This window comes from Arabidopsis thaliana (genome assembly GCF_000001735.4).
Source record: "Arabidopsis thaliana chromosome 1 sequence".
Classification (NCBI taxonomy): domain Eukaryota; kingdom Viridiplantae; phylum Streptophyta; class Magnoliopsida; order Brassicales; family Brassicaceae; genus Arabidopsis; species Arabidopsis thaliana.
The window spans coordinates 22,677,522-22,694,494 of NC_003070.9; the positions used below are offsets into that span (position 1 = coordinate 22,677,522).

The window sequence follows — 16,973 nt, forward strand, 5'->3', positions numbered from 1 at the left end:
TTCGGTGATGTCTTGAAGACCTTAATGACCCCAATCGATTGATTCGTACTCCAACCATATGGGCTTAACTGTCACTATCCAAAAGCAGCCGAATAATTCAACAGTCAAGATTGACTTGTGTCAGTGTATGACAGGTTGCTTGACTTGTGTCGTCAAGCCACTAACCCAGAGAAGAACCTTCCGGGAAGACTTAAAATAAAGTCTTTTGTCAATTTCGTGTATTTCGGGATGGAAAATTAGACTTTAATTTGTAATAGGAATTTAATTCGGTTTAGCGTTGAAATCGTAAACCGCTTCGGAAACAAGGCTTTTGAGTTTTGAGAGAGAAATTAGAATTTAATTCGGTTCGGGCAAGGAATTTAATTCGGTTTAGTGTTAAAAATTGAAAACCGCTTCGGAACCACGCGTTTTTTTGTTTTTGAATTTTAAGAGAAAAATTGAAAACTCGTGTTTAACAAGAATTAGGAGTCAAAAAAGTCAACACGAACTTTTGATGGAAAAAAAATGAAAACTTTATAGTATCCTAAAAATAAGGAAACTGAAGTCGGTGTCTTAATCTAATCCCTATAAATTCTCTAATAATATAACGCCAACCAAATAAAATTCATTTGTTATCTCACTTTCTCTTTCAGATAAACAAACAGTTTCTTAGTTTCGTTCGAGATGAGCGGTGAAGTTTGGAGATGGAACAAGCAAGCAGAGATGAATTCGATAAGAGATTGTTTGAAACATTGTAATTCCATCGCTATCGACACAGAGTTTCCCGGATGCTTAAAGGAGACTCCCATGGACGCAAGTGATGAAATTCGTTATAGAGACATGAAATTCAATGTGGACAACACCCATCTCATCCAGTTAGGGTTAACGCTATTCGGCAAAGGAATCACTAAAACCTGGGAGATCAACTTGTCAGATTTCAACGAATCTAAGAGCTTGAAAAATGATAAATCTATAGCGTTTTTAAAAAACAATGGTTTGGATCTGGATAAGATCAGAGAAGAAGGTATTGGAATCGAAGAGTTCTTCATGGAGTTTTCTCAGATTCTCAATGAGAAACATGGAAAAATGAGATGGGTGACTTTTCAAGGCTCTTACGACAAAGCTTATCTACTTAAAGGTTTAACTAGAAAACCATTACCCGAGACTTCGAAAGAGTTTGATGAAACCGTCCAGCAGCTTTTGGGAAGGTTTGTTTATGATGTGAAGAAAATGGCTGGATTATGCAGCGGACTAAGTAGCCGTTTCGGACTACAGAGAATAGCGGATGTGTTGCAGATGAGGCGTGTTGGAAAAGCTCATCACGCTGGATCAGACAGCGAATTGACGGCTCGTGTCTTCACTAAGTTGATTTTCGATTTGGTCAATAGTAGAAAGGAGAGTACTGGAAGAAGAGCTGATGATCAGCAATATCAACTAGAGCAGCAGCAGCATCAGCAACAGCTTATGATGACTAGATGTTACATCCCGATACCGGTCCAAGGAAGGAACTACGTATTGTGATCCCTCAATGTTTAGCATGTCTTGTTGCTAGTATGCAAATTCTTTCTTTATATGCTTAGGATTTAACTTTCAGCTTTTATTGTCCATCAAAACAATTCTCTCAATATTATGACTATTGCTCTTTAGTAAATACTTTAATGAATCTAAAGTTAGAATCTACTCAAAAGCCTCTCATGTAACATCTTTGTCTTGGAATTACTATCTATCAGTTTCCTCCGAATTGAGCTGAAGATATGTAACAAGCCCAGTTTTTTCCTTTTTCGCTATACACTAATCAAAATTTGGAATCTATGTGAAATATTTTGTTAGTACCAATTATGAGTTGTTTTGGTTGGAGTGTCACACTTTTCTCCTGTGGACTTGAGTTTCTTCTTCACTTTTAATACGTGCAAATTCAATCATGGCTCCCTTATTTAGATTTAAGGCATTGACTAATTCTACTTTTATACTATGAGGATATGATAGTATCTAACCAATGGAAACCCAAAATTATGAGCTCATTTGGCTCTGCAGATAAGCTCCTCACAAGATTAGACAATTCTGCTGGAGAACAACTGGAAATGCAAACTCTATAGTAAATCATTGGTCAACCAAATTGGAAGCTCATCTATAGTAATTTTCTCTATTTACTTAAGTGAAAAATCTTTTACAAAAAGCATGAAAGGTTAAGTTATATACATTCGAAAACTGATTCCTTTCGTGAACAATCAAACACACATTCACTCTACAGGTTTCATCACATAATCTCTTACCGCCCTAGGATCATAGAATGGGTCATCTCATTGACAGTGATCAACCTCTTAGACGGTGATTCATCAACTACCGTGTTCACTACAAATGTGGGTTGTTTTGGTGGTGGAAGATCTGATGTTGTGGTGAGCATGGACAGCAATTCAAGTGTGTTTGGTCTGTCTGCAGGTTGGTGTTGGACACAGAGAAGACCAATCTGCACACATCTCTCAACTTCTAATGGGCGACATGCAACATCCCAAAATCCGAACTAAGTTTTTATGTTGTAGTTTTGAGATGAGTACTATTTCATTCATGAACTCCTCTTTGCCCTGGCCCGAGCTGCTAGAAAGCCTTTTTACAGCAATTTCTTTCCCATCTTGCAGCTTTCCCTGAAACACATTGCAGAAGGTTATCTGGAGAGCATAAGCAAATAATAGAAAAGACCAAAGAGGTTATAAATAAAAAATCTCTGACCTTATAAACTGGACCGAATCCACCTTGTCCGAGTTTGTTTGATATACTGAAATTATTGGTGGCATTTTGAATGGTATTCATCTCAAAGAAATTTAAACCTGATACATCTTGTGGTTTCAAATCATTCCTCCATGCAACTTGTGAAGCATCCTTTGATATCTTAGCTGATTATAATATAGGTCATCAGTGTGTTACCGATAGCAAGATATGAGTACTGTAAATAAAAAAAAACAAGAAATCAATAGAAAGGTAGCAAGAACATCAGTTTGTACCTTTATATCTCCAGAAACCAAACGCAGCAGAAGCCATTATCACAAACAGAGCAAAGCTTACAATACTAGCTGTAATGATCATGTTACGCTCATTTGCATCTGAGATTTATAAGACAAAAGAAAAATAAACAACAAGTCATACTGCTACCAAAGAGAACACTATCATCGTTTAATTGACGGAGTAGCTCTTTCCTGTTATATGTACCTAGTTCAGAACGTGCAAGACGAATGGAAATAATTTCTCCTCCTGGAGAAAATTGCACTGTGTCCATTAGGTCCTGGTCTACTTGCTCTGATCAGCTTTGAAACATAACATACCGAACGCTTTCAGCGCACTATTAAATCCTTAGGAAAGCAAACTTAAGTACTAGAGCCTCGTAGTTTTAGTTCTCACTCCATTTATATTAAGCATGAAACCTCTTCATTGATCCCTTTGATGTAAATTTCTAAGACGTGTAATACGATTTTCAAATGACTACTTCAAAAAAACACAAAAATATGTGATCAAATCAGAGAACTTTGAACAAGAGACAATATTGGTGGTTTTAAAAGTGATGGTTTGAACTTTGAACAAGAGAATATAAGCCAAAAATAATAATAACGTACGCAGGGGAACTAATTTCAAGCACCTATTCGCAATGTTGACCACAAGAGATGAGCATAAGGTCAGCAATATTGACTGATTCAAAGCTGCAAAAATAGCGGTTTATAAAGTCCATGGATATAGCTCAAAACGTCAAGTGGAGGAGGGGGAACCTAGACGAGAACGTTAGACTGCTATCATTAAACGTTTCTTTTTCATTGAGCTCACATAACAACATTGTCATTTTCATATCCCTGTTAGCTAGCGTGTTAGGCCAAGAACCTAATGTACAATCCAAACATTTCAACTGTAAAAATTTTCCATATCACACAGTTTCTTAACGCCCAAGGATCACAGATTGGGTCATCTCATTGACGGTGATCAAACCCTGAGACAGAGATTCTTCATCTCTCGTGTGCACTACAAATGTGGGCTGTTTTGGTGATGTAAGATCTGATGTTGTGGTGAGCATAGACAACAACTCCATTGTGTTTGGTCTATCAGCAGGTTGGTGTTGAACACATAGCAAACCAATCTGCACACATCTCTCAACTTCTAATGGGTGACATGAATCAGCAACATCTTTATCCAAAAGATCGATTCCTCCACTTTCACACCAAGATTCCCATGCCTGTTGTTTAGGTTTCAGGTCTTCAGAATGTAACAGCAAGAAACATTTTTGAAACATCTACAAGTGTATAAAAACCTAAAAGCCTTACTTACATATGCAAGAAGGGTTTTTCCTTGTCTACCATAGCTGAATCTTGAGATCTTCTCCCCGGTGATGATTTCCAACAGTATAACTCCAAAACTGTAGATATCTGATTTCTCAGAGAACATCCCAGTCCATGCATACTCGGGAGCCATATATCCTCTACACATATATCAAATAGTTTAAATATGATTATAACTATGAATCATTCACAAGCATGTAATTAAAGACATGTTCTTACAGAGTTCCTGCAACCCTACGAGTGTTGTCCTGATATTCGGTTCCCTGATACATCCGAGCCAATCCAAAGTCTGATATTTTTGGGTTCATCTTCTCATCCAGAAGAATATTGCTAACCTTAAGATCACGGTGAATGACCCTGAGGCATGAGTCACGGTGGAGATAGTGAAGCCCACGCGCAATGCCTTCAATGATATTAAATCTCTTAGGCCAGTCAATCTCAAGCCTTTTTCTTGAATCTAAGCAATAATACCGTATAGAAACGATCAGAACTGACAGTTCCATGTAGAAAAAAAGCCGCTTGTAGAAAAGAAATGAGGCAAGAAGGAACCCACCGAAGAGAAAAGTATCAAGGCTTTTGTTCAGCAAAAACTCATATACCAACAGCCTCTCTTCTCCTTCAATGCAACATCCCAGAATCCTAACCAAGTTTTTATGTTGTAGTTTCGAGATGAGTACTATTTCATTCATGAACTCCTCTTTTCCCTGTCCGGAGCTGCTAGAAAGCCGTTTTACAGCAATTTCTTTCCCATCTTGCAGCTTTCCCTAAAACAGATTGCAGAAAGTCATCTCGTGAACATAAAGGCGAATACATAGAAGCAAAGAAAAGAAAAAAAATCTCCTACCTTGTAAACTGAGCCAAATCCACCTTGTCCTAGTTTATTTGAGAGACTGAAATTATCAGTGGCAGTTTGAATGGTATTCATCTCAAAGAACTTTAAACCTGAGACATCTTGTGGCTCTAGATCATTATTCCATGCCTCTTTTGAAGCAATCTTTGATATCTTCGCTGAAACTAGACTTTCAATAATAGTCAGTGTGTTACCATGCATTAGCTAGCAAATGAATAAACAAAAAACTCGAAATCAATAGAAAGATAGTAAGATCATCGGTGTGTACCGGTATGTTTCACTTTGTATCTCAAGAAACAAAACGCAGCAAAAGCCAGTATCACAAAAAGAGAAAGGCTCACAATACTAGCAACAATGATTTTGTTGCGCTTATTTCCACCTGAGATATATAAAACGAAAAAAAGTTAGAGAACAGTACCAATGGAGTGGAAGATAAAGTTGTAATGGCGAAGTCTCTCTTTCGTGTTATGTTTTAAGCAATACCTAGTTCAGAACTTGCAAGGCGAATGGAAAGAATTTCTCCCCCTGCAGAAAATTGCACTGCGTCCATTAGGTCTTGGTTCCACATTAAGCAACCTATTCCATTGATATAAGCAAAGGCCAAGCAAGAACAATTGTGGAGGCAAATTTGGTAGCATCCTTCAGCATCCACAAAACTTGCAAATTCGTAAAAGTCTGGAGGCTTTATGTTGGCAACGTGATAGAAGCCGTTTACAGTTTTACCATTAGTGTTTCCTTGGCAATGTAGTTCAGTATGCCTCACACAACCATCAGTCCAGTTTCCTCTTTTCCACTCCTCAATGGATTTTGGTACAAACCCTTTGAAGCATTTACACTTTGGAGGTACTGACATAACACAAATTCCAAAAGGTCCACAAAAGCCGTAAATATCGCATGAATTTTCTGGAGCCTCGAAGTTTAATTCCCAGTCCATTCCATTATGCTGAAAAATCTTCAGTGAGCCTTCTGATGTTATCATTATATATGAAAGTTTGAAGTTTCTTTCAAAATAAGTGAAGGATCCTGACCCGTTTGTATCTTGCTGAAGGCTGAATGGACTTGTATATGTGTCATCCATTACAGGTATCCCGGTGAACCTTGTTTTAGCCCATGGACCGCTTCTCCAATAAGTCTTTGAGCCTCTCATAGTACACGCCTGGGATGGAACTTGCGGTGTAATCTGAACCGTAAAATCGCCAGGCGATGGATCAGTGTGACTTTTCCAAGAAGTCAACACCCGCTTCTCACCTGTGGCAAGATTATACATCAGGTTTGAGAAAGGTAGCATAGTGTCACCAAAATGCTCAAAGCTTTCCCATAGAGTTCTTCCCGAATTATTGTCTATGACAACTAAATTTCCGTTGTCTGTAAGCTCCGCACGAGACCCGTTAGATGCAAAAGTTTCTCCAATGGACCACACAACGCTATGATTTTCATTAAACAACAGAAGACTTCCATTGCTGCTGATAGTTAAATTTGCTGCAGAGTCTGTAACAGGCTTTTCTCTATTGGCCACCCACACAACCACCCGGGGAATGATACCCTTGAACCAGATTCCAACATACTGATTTTGGGAGTTATTAAAACTGAAGAATCCCAATTCATAAACTCCATTAGAGGAGCTGAGAGTTTTTCCTATTGACAGAGGACTTTCTCTCGTTATCCCTGCATAGCTGAAACTTAAAAAGATGGTAATTAAGAGCAAGGAAGCAAAGAACATGATCCTCTTCTTCCCCATGTGTTATTGTGTCTACAAGAACTATATCTTTGGATCAATTTAAGAAACAAACATGTTAACAAAAGAAAAAGTAAACCAAGAAAACAAAGTCACGTTGTGAGTACTATATTCTCAAACACCTACAAATATGTTGACCAAACCAGACTTATGTTCGAAAATTCTGCATTGCTTAATATAGTAATAGAAAATAAATATAATACTTATGTAATGGCCACGAAAAAGTCCAACGTTTTTACCCAATCTGTTTCTCCCATAGCAACATTGTCATTTTCATGTTCTTGTCAATGATAGGAATATATACTCTTGCATCAATCGAATGGTCAATCTGACTTTAAGAACCCGACATTTAACCCAATCAATCACGCATTGATTGACCTAATCTGTGAAAGATACATCAATGTTTAATTAATCAGACATTTCTTAGACAATAATGAAGTAGTGATGAGTGATGACTCGTCTAAAATAAGCACCTCTAAACAATTTTCACCAGTTGGACCCAACGAAATGAATCCTTAGCTTGAAACACTGTGTCAGCCTCAGAATCAGTAACTTGTAAGCCTAAAGCGCAACTTTAAAGCTTTTCTTAAAGAACCATGGGTAATACACCAACTAAATGGTTTCTTAAAGAACGAAAAAAAAACGCAATAAAAGAATGGATCAGTTCTGAAGATTTCAACATTCATAAAAAAAAATGATAATAAAATTGAAGTTATCAACATCAGTAGTACAATTTCCATCACGGTGGTTTCTTAACGCCCAAGGATCATAGATTGTGTCATCTCATTGACGGTAAACAAATCCTTAGACAGAGATGATTCATCATCCCTAGAGTGCACTACAAATGTGGGTTGTTTTGGTGATGGAAGATCTGATGTTGTCGTGAGCATAGCCAGCAACTCAAGTGTGTTTGGTCTGTCTGCAGGTTGGTGTTGTACACAGAGCAGACCAATCTGAACACACCTTCCAACTTCTAACGGACGACATGAATCAGCAAGATCTTGGTCCAAAAGATCAATTCCTTTGGTTTCACCCCAAGATTCCCATGCCTGTTGTTTAGACGTTTAGTTTCATATCTTAAAGAGTATCAGAGCAAGAACCACTTTTGAAATCCTTTGTAAATGTGTGAAAACATAAAGAATTAACTTACATATGCGAGAAGTGTTTTTCCTTCTTCGCCATAGCTGAACCTTGAGATCTTCTCTCCGATGATAATTTCTAGCAGTAGAACTCCGAAGCTGTAAATGTCTGATTTCTCAGAGAATACTCCGGTCCATGCATACTCAGGAGACATATATCCTCTGGTCAAAAATAAAATAGTATCATATCACCTAGTTTAATATTGGACTAACATGACAATGAATCTTGCCAAGCATGTTATTAAAGACAGGTTCTTACAGAGTTCCTACAACCCTGCGAGTTTTGTCCTGACATTGGGTTCCCTCATACATCCGAGCCAATCCAAAATCTGATATTTTCGGGTTCATTTTCTCATCCAGAAGAATGTTGCTGACCTTCAGGTCTCGGTGAATTACCTTGAGGCGTGAGTCACGGTGAAGATAAAGAAGTCCACGTGCAATACCTTGAACGATATCAAATCTCTTTGGCCAATCAACCTCGAGCTTTTTTCTTGCATCTACCATATACAAGTTATCAGATAAGAAATTCCGGTATAGGGAGAAAAAGCTGCAAAACAAAAAGAGAAAGACCAAGAAGTGACCCACCAAAGACAAAAGTATCAAGGCTTTTGTTCAACATAAACTCATAGATCAGTAGTTTCTCTTCTCCTTCGATGCAACATCCCAAAACCCGGACTAAGTTTCTGTGTTGGAGTTTTGATATCAGTACTATTTCATTCATGAACTCCTCTTTTCCCTGTCCGGAGCTGCTAGAAAGCTGTTTTACAGCAATTTCTTTCCCATCTTGTAACTTTCCCTGAAACAGATTGCAGAAGGTCAGTTCGAGGGCATAAACAGAGGATCTTGAAGAGCAAAAAGGATAACTTCTCCTGACCTTGTAAACAGAACCAAATCCACCTTGTCCGAGTTTGTTTGATAGACTGAAATTATTGGTGGCAGTTTGTATGGTATTCATCTCAAAAAATTCTAAACCTGGGACCTCCTTTGATTTCAGATCATTCCTCCAGGCATCCTTTAACGTATAGGCTGAAAATTGAGTTAGAACTCGCGTGTTAGGTCATAATATCTTCAGATATTTTGAAGCAAAGAGAACATATGATAGTTCAAAGAACATAGAGTGCGTCGATTTAGTGTAGGTTTGACGTAGTGGGAAAAACTTCGCTTTTTATCAATTTAAGTTTTCAGTAATTTGTAATAAATGTAACGACAAAGAGATACTATGATAATCAGTGTGTACCTTTATGTTTCACTCTGTATCTCCAGAAACCAAATGCAGCAGAAGTCAATATCACAAACAGAGAAAGGCTCACAGTACTAGCAACAATGATTTTGTTGCGCTTATTTCCACCTGAGATATTTAAGACATAAATAAATTAAACAATAAACCATATTGCTATCAAAGAGAACACTAGAGTTGAAGACAAAGTTATAATTAACAGACAAGATCGTCTATGTTATCTTTTAAGCCGTACCTAGTTCAGAGTGTGCAAGACGAATGGACAGAATTTCTCCTCCAGCAGAAAATTGCACAGCGTCCATTAGGTTCTGGTTCCAGATTAAGCACCCTATTCCATGGATATAAGCAAAGGCCAAGCAAGAACAATTGTGGAGGCAACTTTGGTGGCATTCTTCAGCATCCACAGAACTTTCATATTCGTAAAAGTCTGGAAGCTTTACGTTGGTAACAGGATGGAAGATATTTACATCTTTGCCAGTAGAGTTTCCTTGACAATGTAGTTCCGTAAGCCTCGCACAACCACCAGTCCAGTTTCCTCTTTTCCATTCCTCAGTGGAATGAGGAACAAATCCTTTCAAGCATTTGCACTTTAAAGGTACTGACACAATACACAACCCAAATGGTCCACATACACCGTAAATATCGCATGAATTGGCTGGAGCCATGTAGCTTAATTCCCAGTCCGTTCCATTATGCCGAAACCTTTTCATTGATCCTTCTGATGATATAATTATACGTGAAAGTTTGAAACTTCTATCAAAATAAGTAAAGAATCCTGACCCGTTAGCATCCTGCTGAAGGCTGAATGGACTTGCATATGTGTCATCCATTAGTGGTATCCCTGTGAACCTTGTTTTAGCCCATGGACCGGTTCTATAATAACGCGTCGAGCCTCTCATAATAAGCACCTGTGATGGCACTTGTGGTGTAATCTGACCCACAAATACGCCAGGCGATGGATCAGTGTCAGTTTTCCAAGAAGTCAACACCCGCTTCTCACCTGTGGCGAGATTATACATCAGGCTTGAGAAAGGTAGCATAGTGTCACCAAAGTGCTCAAAGCTTTCCCATAAAGTTCTTCCCGAAGCATTGTCTATGACAACTAGATTTCCGTTGTCTGTAAGCTCTGCACGAGACCCATTAGATGCAAAATTTTCTCCGATGGACCACACAACACCATGTTTGCCATTAAACAATAGAAGACTACCATTGCTGCTGATAGCAAGATTTGCCGATGTGTCTGTAGTAGGTGTTTCTCTATTTGCCACCCACACAACCACCCGGGGAATGATACCCTTGAACCAGATTCCCACATACAGATTTTGGGAGTTATTAGGACTGAAAAACCCCAATTCATAAATTCCATTAGAGGAGCTGAGTGTTTGTTCGACTGACAAAGGACTTTCTGTCGTTATCCCTGCATAGCTAAAACGTAATAGGACGGTAAACAAGAGCAAACAAGCAAAGAACACAATCCTCTTCTTCCCCATGTGTCTACAAGAACTATTTTCTTAAGATTAATTTAAAAAACAAAGAATTATTTATTTAGCAAGAAAGTAAGTCACAATAACAAAGTCAGGGGCTTGTGAGGACCTTAAAACAATGCTGACTGCCTGACCGCAGTTGTGTTCCAAAATTCTGCATTACTTCATCCACAATCAAATTATTAGTATAAAAATAATATTAATTATGTTTTCAGTTTGTCACGGAGAAGTCTAACCTTTTAACCCAATCAACCATTCAAGTTGACCTTGGAACCAATGAAAGTTAGACATCTACACTCTGAGATGAAAATATCAATCAATCAGATTTTTCAACATTAGTTTATGAAGCGAAGTGAGAAAGTTAGCCAGGAAAAGCAAAATCGCAGGGACTTGTGGGAACTGTTTTCTGGGACCTATAAGCAATGTTGACCACAAGAGATGAGCAAAAGGTCTGCAATATAGAGTCTTGACATATTGACTGATTCAAAGCTGCAATATCTCAGCAAAAAACAGTCTAGGTTCCCCACTTGGCATTGTGAGTAGTAATTTCCATGAAACTTTACTAAACCTTATCTCATAATACCAAAAAAATTTCAATAATTTCCAAGAAGTCTAACCTTTTACCCAATCAACATTTGACCTCACAAAGCAACATTTTTCATGTCATTGTTAAGTTGTTGGGCCAGAACCAGTGAATGTTAGGCATGTATACCCTGCATTAGTCAAAAGATGAGAATTTATAGCCTGGCTAGAAGAATCCAATCGATCGACTTCAGACTGAAATATTGTGTTGTTTCCATGTCCTTGCCAGGTCTTGGAGTCCAAGAACCAAATCTACATTCCCTGCAACAATTGAAAGATGAATATATGAATAAATCAGATGAATTAACATCAAATCTTTCTTATTGGTTTCTGAAGTCGTTGTTTTTATCTTACAACACAGTTTAAATTGTTGACTAGATATACCGGAACAAGTTCTTGTACTGCAAACTACGTTAAATCTCGTTCAAGCATTTCACCGAACACTTAGAGTGCATAATCGCTAATGTCGTTGAACTCTAGTTCCCCAAATCGAGACCGAAACTACACATGGAAGTATGGCTGATTCCAACTCCCAAAATCTGGGCTTAAGTGATTCTCCCCCAAATTTAACATTGGTGTCACCGGCGAGAGCAGAAGTTGTGAGACGACACACATTGGAACCGAAGAAACCCCAGAATAGGAGATGGGTCGAGAACCACTGAATGAGCCAACATATAGGTCGAAGGATCCATCGACTCTTCTGGGTTGCCTTCAATCTCTTCCAAGTTCGTGAGATGTTTAAGTTAAAAACCTTTTTATTTGGATTAAACAATGTTGAAGTTTTTATTTTAAACAATGGTGAAGTCATTAACACTGAAAAATGAACTCTTTAAGAGAACAATTTTAACACACTTCAATTCCACAATTTCCATCACAAATGGTTTCTTAACGCCCAAGGATCACAGATTGCGTCATCCCATTGACGGTGATCAAATCGTTAGACAGTGATTCGTCATCTCTCGTGTGAAATGCAAATGTGGGTTGTTTTGGTGATGGAAGATCTGATGTTGTGGTGAGCATAGCCAGCAACTCAAGTGTGTTGGGTCTGTCTGCAGGTTGGTGTTGTACACAGAGCAAGCCGATTTGAATACATCTCCCAACTTCTAATGGGTGACATGAATCAGCAAGATCTTGGTCCAAAAGATCAATTCCTCTGTATTCAGACCAAGATTCCCACGCCTGTTGTGATTTCAGACCAAGCGAATATAAGAGCAATACATGTTTTCAAACAGTCAGCGAGATCTGCGCACTTAATGAGAATCAAATACAAGATCTTACTGTGTCAATGCCTATAAATCTTACTTACATATGCAATAAGGGTTTTTCCTTCTACGCCATAGCTGAATCTTGAGATCTTCTCTCCACTGATGATTTCTAACATTAGAACTCCGAAGCTGTAGATGTCAGATTTCTCAGAGAACATCCCAGTCCATGCATACTCTGGAGACATATATCCTCTGCACATATATCAAATAGTTTCTCCCAAGTTAATATCTGATATTAACTTTGAATCTTAGTTAATCATGTCTTTGAAATTAGATTCTTACAGAGTTCCTACAACCCTGCGAGTGTTATCCTGATATTCGGTCCCCTGATACATCCGAGCCAATCCAAAATCTGATATTTTTGGGTTCATTTTCTCATCCAGAAGGATGTTGCTGACCTTCAGGTCTCGGTGAATAACTCTGAGGCGTGAGTCATGGTGGAGATAGAGAAGTCCACGTGCAATACCTTGAATGATATCAAATCTTTTTGGCCAATCAATCTCCAGCCTTTTTCTTGAATCTAAGAAATAAAACTGTCAGACAAACAGTTTCCACATATATATAAAAAGTTACTGAATAGTAAAGGAAGGATGCAAGAAGGGACCAACCAAAGAGAAAGGTATCAAGGCTTTTGTTCACCATAAACTCATAAATCAATAGCTTCTCTTCTTCTTCGATGCAACATCCCAAAACCCTGACTAAGTTTCTGTGTTGGAGTTTTGAGATGAGTACTATTTCATTCATAAACTCCTCTTTTCCCTGTCCAGAGCTGCTAGAAAGCCGTTTAACAGCAATTTCTTTCCCATCTTGCAGCTTTCCCTAAAACAGAATTGCAGAAGGTCATTTTGAGAGTATAAACAGAGAATCGAGAAGAGCAAAAAGGATAAATTCTCTGACCTTGTAAACTGAACCAAATCCACCTTGTCCGAGTTTGTTTGATAGACTAAAATTATTGGTGGCGTTTTGAATGGTATGCATATCAAAGAAATCTAAACCTGGGACATCTTGTGGTTTCAGATCATTCTTCCATGCATCCTTTGATATATGAGCTGCAATTCAAAACATGGCGTTATAATCGTATGTGAGCATATTAAGCTTTTTTATTTTTTAAAGCCGAAATCAATGTACCAAAAGAACAAATTGTCGTTTAAAGAACATGTATTAGTGCGTCGATTTAGTGGAAACACTCCCTTTTATTCTAGTTTAGTAATCGGTAATTTCTAACAAATGTAAAAGAGCCTAAAACCTTTTTTTCTTTTGCAAGCAAATGAATTGAAGAGCAACAAGAGATCATTAGATAGTAAAGTCATCAATATGTTACCGATATGTTCCACTCTGCATCTCCAGACACCAAACGCAGTGAAGCCCAAGATCATGAATAGAGTCAGGCTCACTATACTAGCAACAATAGTCTTCTTGCGCTTATTTCCATCTGAGAAATGTAAGACAACAAATTAAACTAAAAAGAAAGAGAAATATCAAGGAAGGTCTGTGATTTTAATTTTTAAGCCATACCTAGCTCAGATCGTGCAAGACGAATGGAAAGAAGTTCTCCTGTTGCAGAAAATTGTACGGCATCCATTAGGTCCTGGTTCCACACTAGGCACCCTATTCCCTTAATATAAGCAAATGCCAAGCAAGAACAATTGTGGACGCAACGTTGGTGGCATTCTTCAGCATTCACAGAACTTGCAAATTCATAAAAGTCTGGAGGCTTTATGTTGGCAATTTGATGGAAGTCATCTGCATCTTCGCCAGTAGAGTTTCCTAGACAATCTAGTTCGGTATGCCTCACACAACCACCAGTCCAGTTTCCCCTTTTCCACTCCTCAACAGATTTTGGTACAAAACCTCTGAAGCATTTACACATGGGAGAAGGTGACATAACACACAACCCAAATGGTCCACACGCACCATAAAAATCGCATAATTTTTTTGGAGCCTCATAGTACAATTCCCAGCCCATTCCATTATCCCGAAACATCTTTATTGATCCCTCTGATGTTAAAGTTATACGTGAAAGTTTGTAGTCTCTTTGAAAATAAGTCAAGTATCCTGACCCGTTTACATCCTGGTGAAGGGTGAATGGACCTGTGTATGATTCATCCATAAACGGTATCCCAGTGAACCTTGTTTTAGCCCATGGACCGCTTCTCCAGTAAGGCGTTGACCCTCTCATAACGAACCCCTGTGATGGCACTTGAGGTGTAATCTGGCCCAAAAAGTCGCCAGGTGATGGATCGGTGTAACTTTTCCAAGAAGTCAACACCCGCTTCTCAGCGGTGGCGAGGTTATACGTCAGGGATGAGGTATGTAGCAGTGTATCCCCAAGATGATCAAAGCTTTGCCACAGAGCTCTTTCCGAAACATTATCTATGACCTTAAGATTTCCGCTATCTGAAAGCTCTGCACGACACCCGCTAGAGGAAAAAGTTACTCCACTAGACCACACAGTGCCATGTTTGCCATTAAGTAACAGAAGACTTCCACTGCTGCTTATAGCTAGATATGCCGTAGAGTCTGTAACAGGCTTCTCTCTATTGGCCACCCACACAACAACCCGGGGAATGGTATCCTTGAACCAGATTCCAACATACTGATCTTGGGTGTTATTAGGACTGAAGAACCCCAATTCATAAACCTCATTAGCGGAGCTGAGAGTTTGTCCCATTGACAAAGGACTTTCTGTCGTTATAACTGCAGAACTTGAACCTGAGAGCAAGGTAAACAAGAACATGGTAAAGAGGTGCAAACAAGCAAACCTCGTCATCATGTGTGCTCCTTGTGTCTCCAAGAACAATCTTCTTCAGATTAGTGCAAGAGAAAGTAATCCACGAAAACAAACTCAAGTACTTAATAAACAATAATTCTCTAAACAGTGTTGACCACAGCACCCATCTTCCAAGATTCTGCATTACTTTATTCACAATCAACTTAAACCTTGTTTATAAAACAACTTTATTACAAGTTGAACCCAAAGAATTGAATCTTAAAAATTCCAACTTTCTTCCAAATAAACCATGCAACGGTTGGCCTCATATAGAAACATTGTGTCACTTTCATGTCTTTGATACAACCAATAATAGATAGTCATCAACAGTTTGAACCAATCAAAAGATGAAAATTTGTAGCTCTTACCTTTCATTGTCTGAACCAAGAACTCCAAACTTTTACCCAATCAAACCACGCAAAATTGACCAGACTCAGTGAGAGGTAGACGTCTACACTCTGAATCAATAAAAAAGATGGAACTGTGATTCGTCATCTCGTGTGTAAGCCAATATACCGACTTACCGAGATGCAAGAACTCAAATATAGACCAAAGACCAATTAAAAAAAGAAACAACTGGAGAGCTTAGGCTTGAGCAGTTCACTTTCTATTTTATAGGATCTACAAGCGATTCCTGAGACTCCTTTTATCTCCAGATAAAAAGAGCGTAGCTTTGAACTCTCACATTTCGGTCAGGCATTTCATCGAACACATACAGTGCGTAATCTAAACGTTCGAAGAGACACATGTTAAAGACTTGCTAATGTCGCCGGGCCTAAAATCACGATCGAGACAGATAGTATGGCCAATTAATTCAATTCCCACCATTTGGACTTAACTATATCTTGAAAAAAATCGCCACTTTAATAGTGAACGTTGGTGTGTCTCAGGTAGAACATAACTGTTCCGAGACCATTAAGTTACTAATTTCAAAAAACAGTCGACTAAACTATTTATAAGTGCGGCTTTTACGCTTTAATTGAAACCAAAAAGAAACCGAAATTAGTAAGTTTAAATATAAAAATAAAAAATTATAGCAAAACAACTTCAATATTTTGGAATAAACAAAAAATTTAGGCTCTATTTGTTTGATCATTTGGAATTTGCATCCAAATGATTCATCCAAATAATCCATTTGAATGATTCATCTTAATGATGTTTGTTTGATCATTTGCTAATCATTTGCTAATTCATCTAAATGCATCATTTAGATAGAGCTTTGTTTGTTTGATCATTTGGATGAATCATTCACTTTCTCATATATATATAAATGACTAAAATACCCTCTGTTAAGTAACAAGTCAATTGCTACATTCTTATAAATCAAAGTAAAGTTTGAAAAAGAGAATTTGGTTTTGTGCTTCAAATCTTGTCGTCGTTGATCATTTCCCATTTCAAACTTCAATTTCAAATTACTAAACCTGTAAAGAAGAGCAATAACCTGAATCATCACCAATTCTCCAATAAGAGCAAGCATGCATATTGGCTAGTACTTACCTAACGATTCAACCATGACACATTCTCAAAAGTAATTCAATCATGACACAAACTAGAATCAGAAACCAAAGTATGGTCTTATGCATATTACCAAACCATAACACTAAAGCAAACAACAT

General features: G+C 38.1%; 5 protein-coding genes across 13 annotated transcripts; 1 reads left to right on the forward strand and 4 right to left on the reverse strand.

Moving 5' to 3' along the window:
• The first annotated feature begins 570 nt into the window (after nucleotides 1-570).
• Nucleotides 571-1,781, forward strand: AT1G61470 (Polynucleotidyl transferase, ribonuclease H-like superfamily protein). The gene has a single exon (NM_104828.2). The coding sequence runs from the start codon at nucleotides 664-666 to the stop codon at nucleotides 1,498-1,500; it is 837 nt and encodes a 278-aa protein (NP_176342.1). The 5' UTR covers nucleotides 571-663; the 3' UTR covers nucleotides 1,501-1,781.
• Nucleotides 1,782-2,248: 467 nt separating this feature from the next.
• On the reverse strand, nucleotides 2,249-3,250 carry AT1G61475 (ATP binding / protein kinase; the record flags this gene model as incomplete). Its single annotated transcript, NM_001160968.1, has 5 exons — nucleotides 2,249-2,446; nucleotides 2,535-2,645; nucleotides 2,707-2,870; nucleotides 2,979-3,077; nucleotides 3,184-3,250. The coding sequence occupies 5 exons, from the start codon at nucleotides 3,248-3,250 to the stop codon at nucleotides 2,249-2,251; spliced, it is 639 nt and encodes a 212-aa protein (NP_001154440.1).
• Nucleotides 3,251-3,734: 484 nt separating this feature from the next.
• On the reverse strand, nucleotides 3,735-7,105 carry AT1G61480 (S-locus lectin protein kinase family protein). The gene is made up of 7 exons (NM_104829.3): nucleotides 5,629-7,105; nucleotides 5,414-5,524; nucleotides 5,140-5,309; nucleotides 4,849-5,059; nucleotides 4,515-4,752; nucleotides 4,285-4,435; nucleotides 3,735-4,192 (listed from the first exon to the last, which is right to left on the reverse strand). The coding sequence occupies exons 1-7, from the start codon at nucleotides 6,881-6,883 to the stop codon at nucleotides 3,899-3,901; spliced, it is 2,430 nt and encodes an 809-aa protein (NP_176343.2). The 5' UTR covers nucleotides 6,884-7,105; the 3' UTR covers nucleotides 3,735-3,898.
• Nucleotides 7,106-7,372: 267 nt separating this feature from the next.
• Nucleotides 7,373-12,090, reverse strand: AT1G61490 (S-locus lectin protein kinase family protein; the record flags this gene model as incomplete). 7 transcript variants are annotated; one of them, NM_001333976.1, is made up of 9 exons in its annotated part: nucleotides 7,550-7,929; nucleotides 8,031-8,181; nucleotides 8,279-8,516; nucleotides 8,605-8,815; nucleotides 8,894-9,045; nucleotides 9,257-9,367; nucleotides 9,492-10,681; nucleotides 10,850-11,038; nucleotides 11,358-11,488. In NM_001333976.1, 7 exons carry the CDS (start codon nucleotides 10,294-10,296, stop codon nucleotides 7,633-7,635), a joined length of 1,965 nt encoding a protein of 654 aa, NP_001322953.1. The 7 variants fall into 7 exon arrangements, with proteins under 7 accessions (NP_176344.1, NP_001322953.1, NP_001322952.1 ...); NM_001333978.1 differs by adding an exon at nucleotides 11,707-12,090 and having other exon boundaries at nucleotides 7,610-7,929; nucleotides 9,492-10,902; nucleotides 10,977-11,583; NM_001333979.1 differs by adding an exon at nucleotides 11,707-12,090 and having other exon boundaries at nucleotides 7,610-7,929; nucleotides 9,492-9,958; nucleotides 10,037-11,583.
• An 11-nt stretch (nucleotides 12,091-12,101) lies between these two features.
• Nucleotides 12,102-16,278, reverse strand: AT1G61500 (S-locus lectin protein kinase family protein; the record flags this gene model as incomplete). Of its 3 annotated transcripts, none has more annotated exons than NM_001333981.1 (8): nucleotides 15,726-16,267; nucleotides 14,103-15,299; nucleotides 13,909-14,019; nucleotides 13,485-13,636; nucleotides 13,196-13,406; nucleotides 12,870-13,107; nucleotides 12,629-12,779; nucleotides 12,102-12,501 (listed from the first exon to the last, which is right to left on the reverse strand). In NM_001333981.1, exons 1-8 carry the CDS (start codon nucleotides 15,730-15,732, stop codon nucleotides 12,208-12,210), a joined length of 2,361 nt encoding a protein of 786 aa, NP_001322479.1. In that variant the 5' UTR covers nucleotides 15,733-16,267. The 3 variants fall into 3 exon arrangements, with proteins under 3 accessions (NP_001322479.1, NP_001322478.1, NP_564777.1); NM_001333982.1 differs by having other exon boundaries at nucleotides 12,174-12,501; nucleotides 14,103-15,368; nucleotides 15,726-15,910; NM_104831.3 differs by having other exon boundaries at nucleotides 12,208-12,501; nucleotides 14,103-16,278.
• Between the last annotated feature and the right edge of the window lie 695 nt (nucleotides 16,279-16,973).

Bases quoted from the DNA above. Each gene is read 5' to 3' on its own strand.
- AT1G61470 (NM_104828.2), top strand. From the start codon at position 664: ATGAGCGGTGAAGTTTGGAGATGGAACAAGCAAGCAGAGATGAATTCG.
- AT1G61480 (NM_104829.3), bottom strand. From the start codon at position 6,883: ATGGGGAAGAAGAGGATCATGTTCTTTGCTTCCTTGCTCTTAATTACC. The intron at 5,060-5,139 runs GTAGGAGATTTT...AATCTGTTTTAG, and splicing joins GATTTGGCTCAGTTTACAAG to GGAAAGCTGCAAGATGGGAA. The intron at 4,193-4,284 runs GTAAGTAAGGCT...CCTAAACAACAG, and splicing joins GAAAAACCCTTCTTGCATAT to GCATGGGAATCTTGGTGTGA.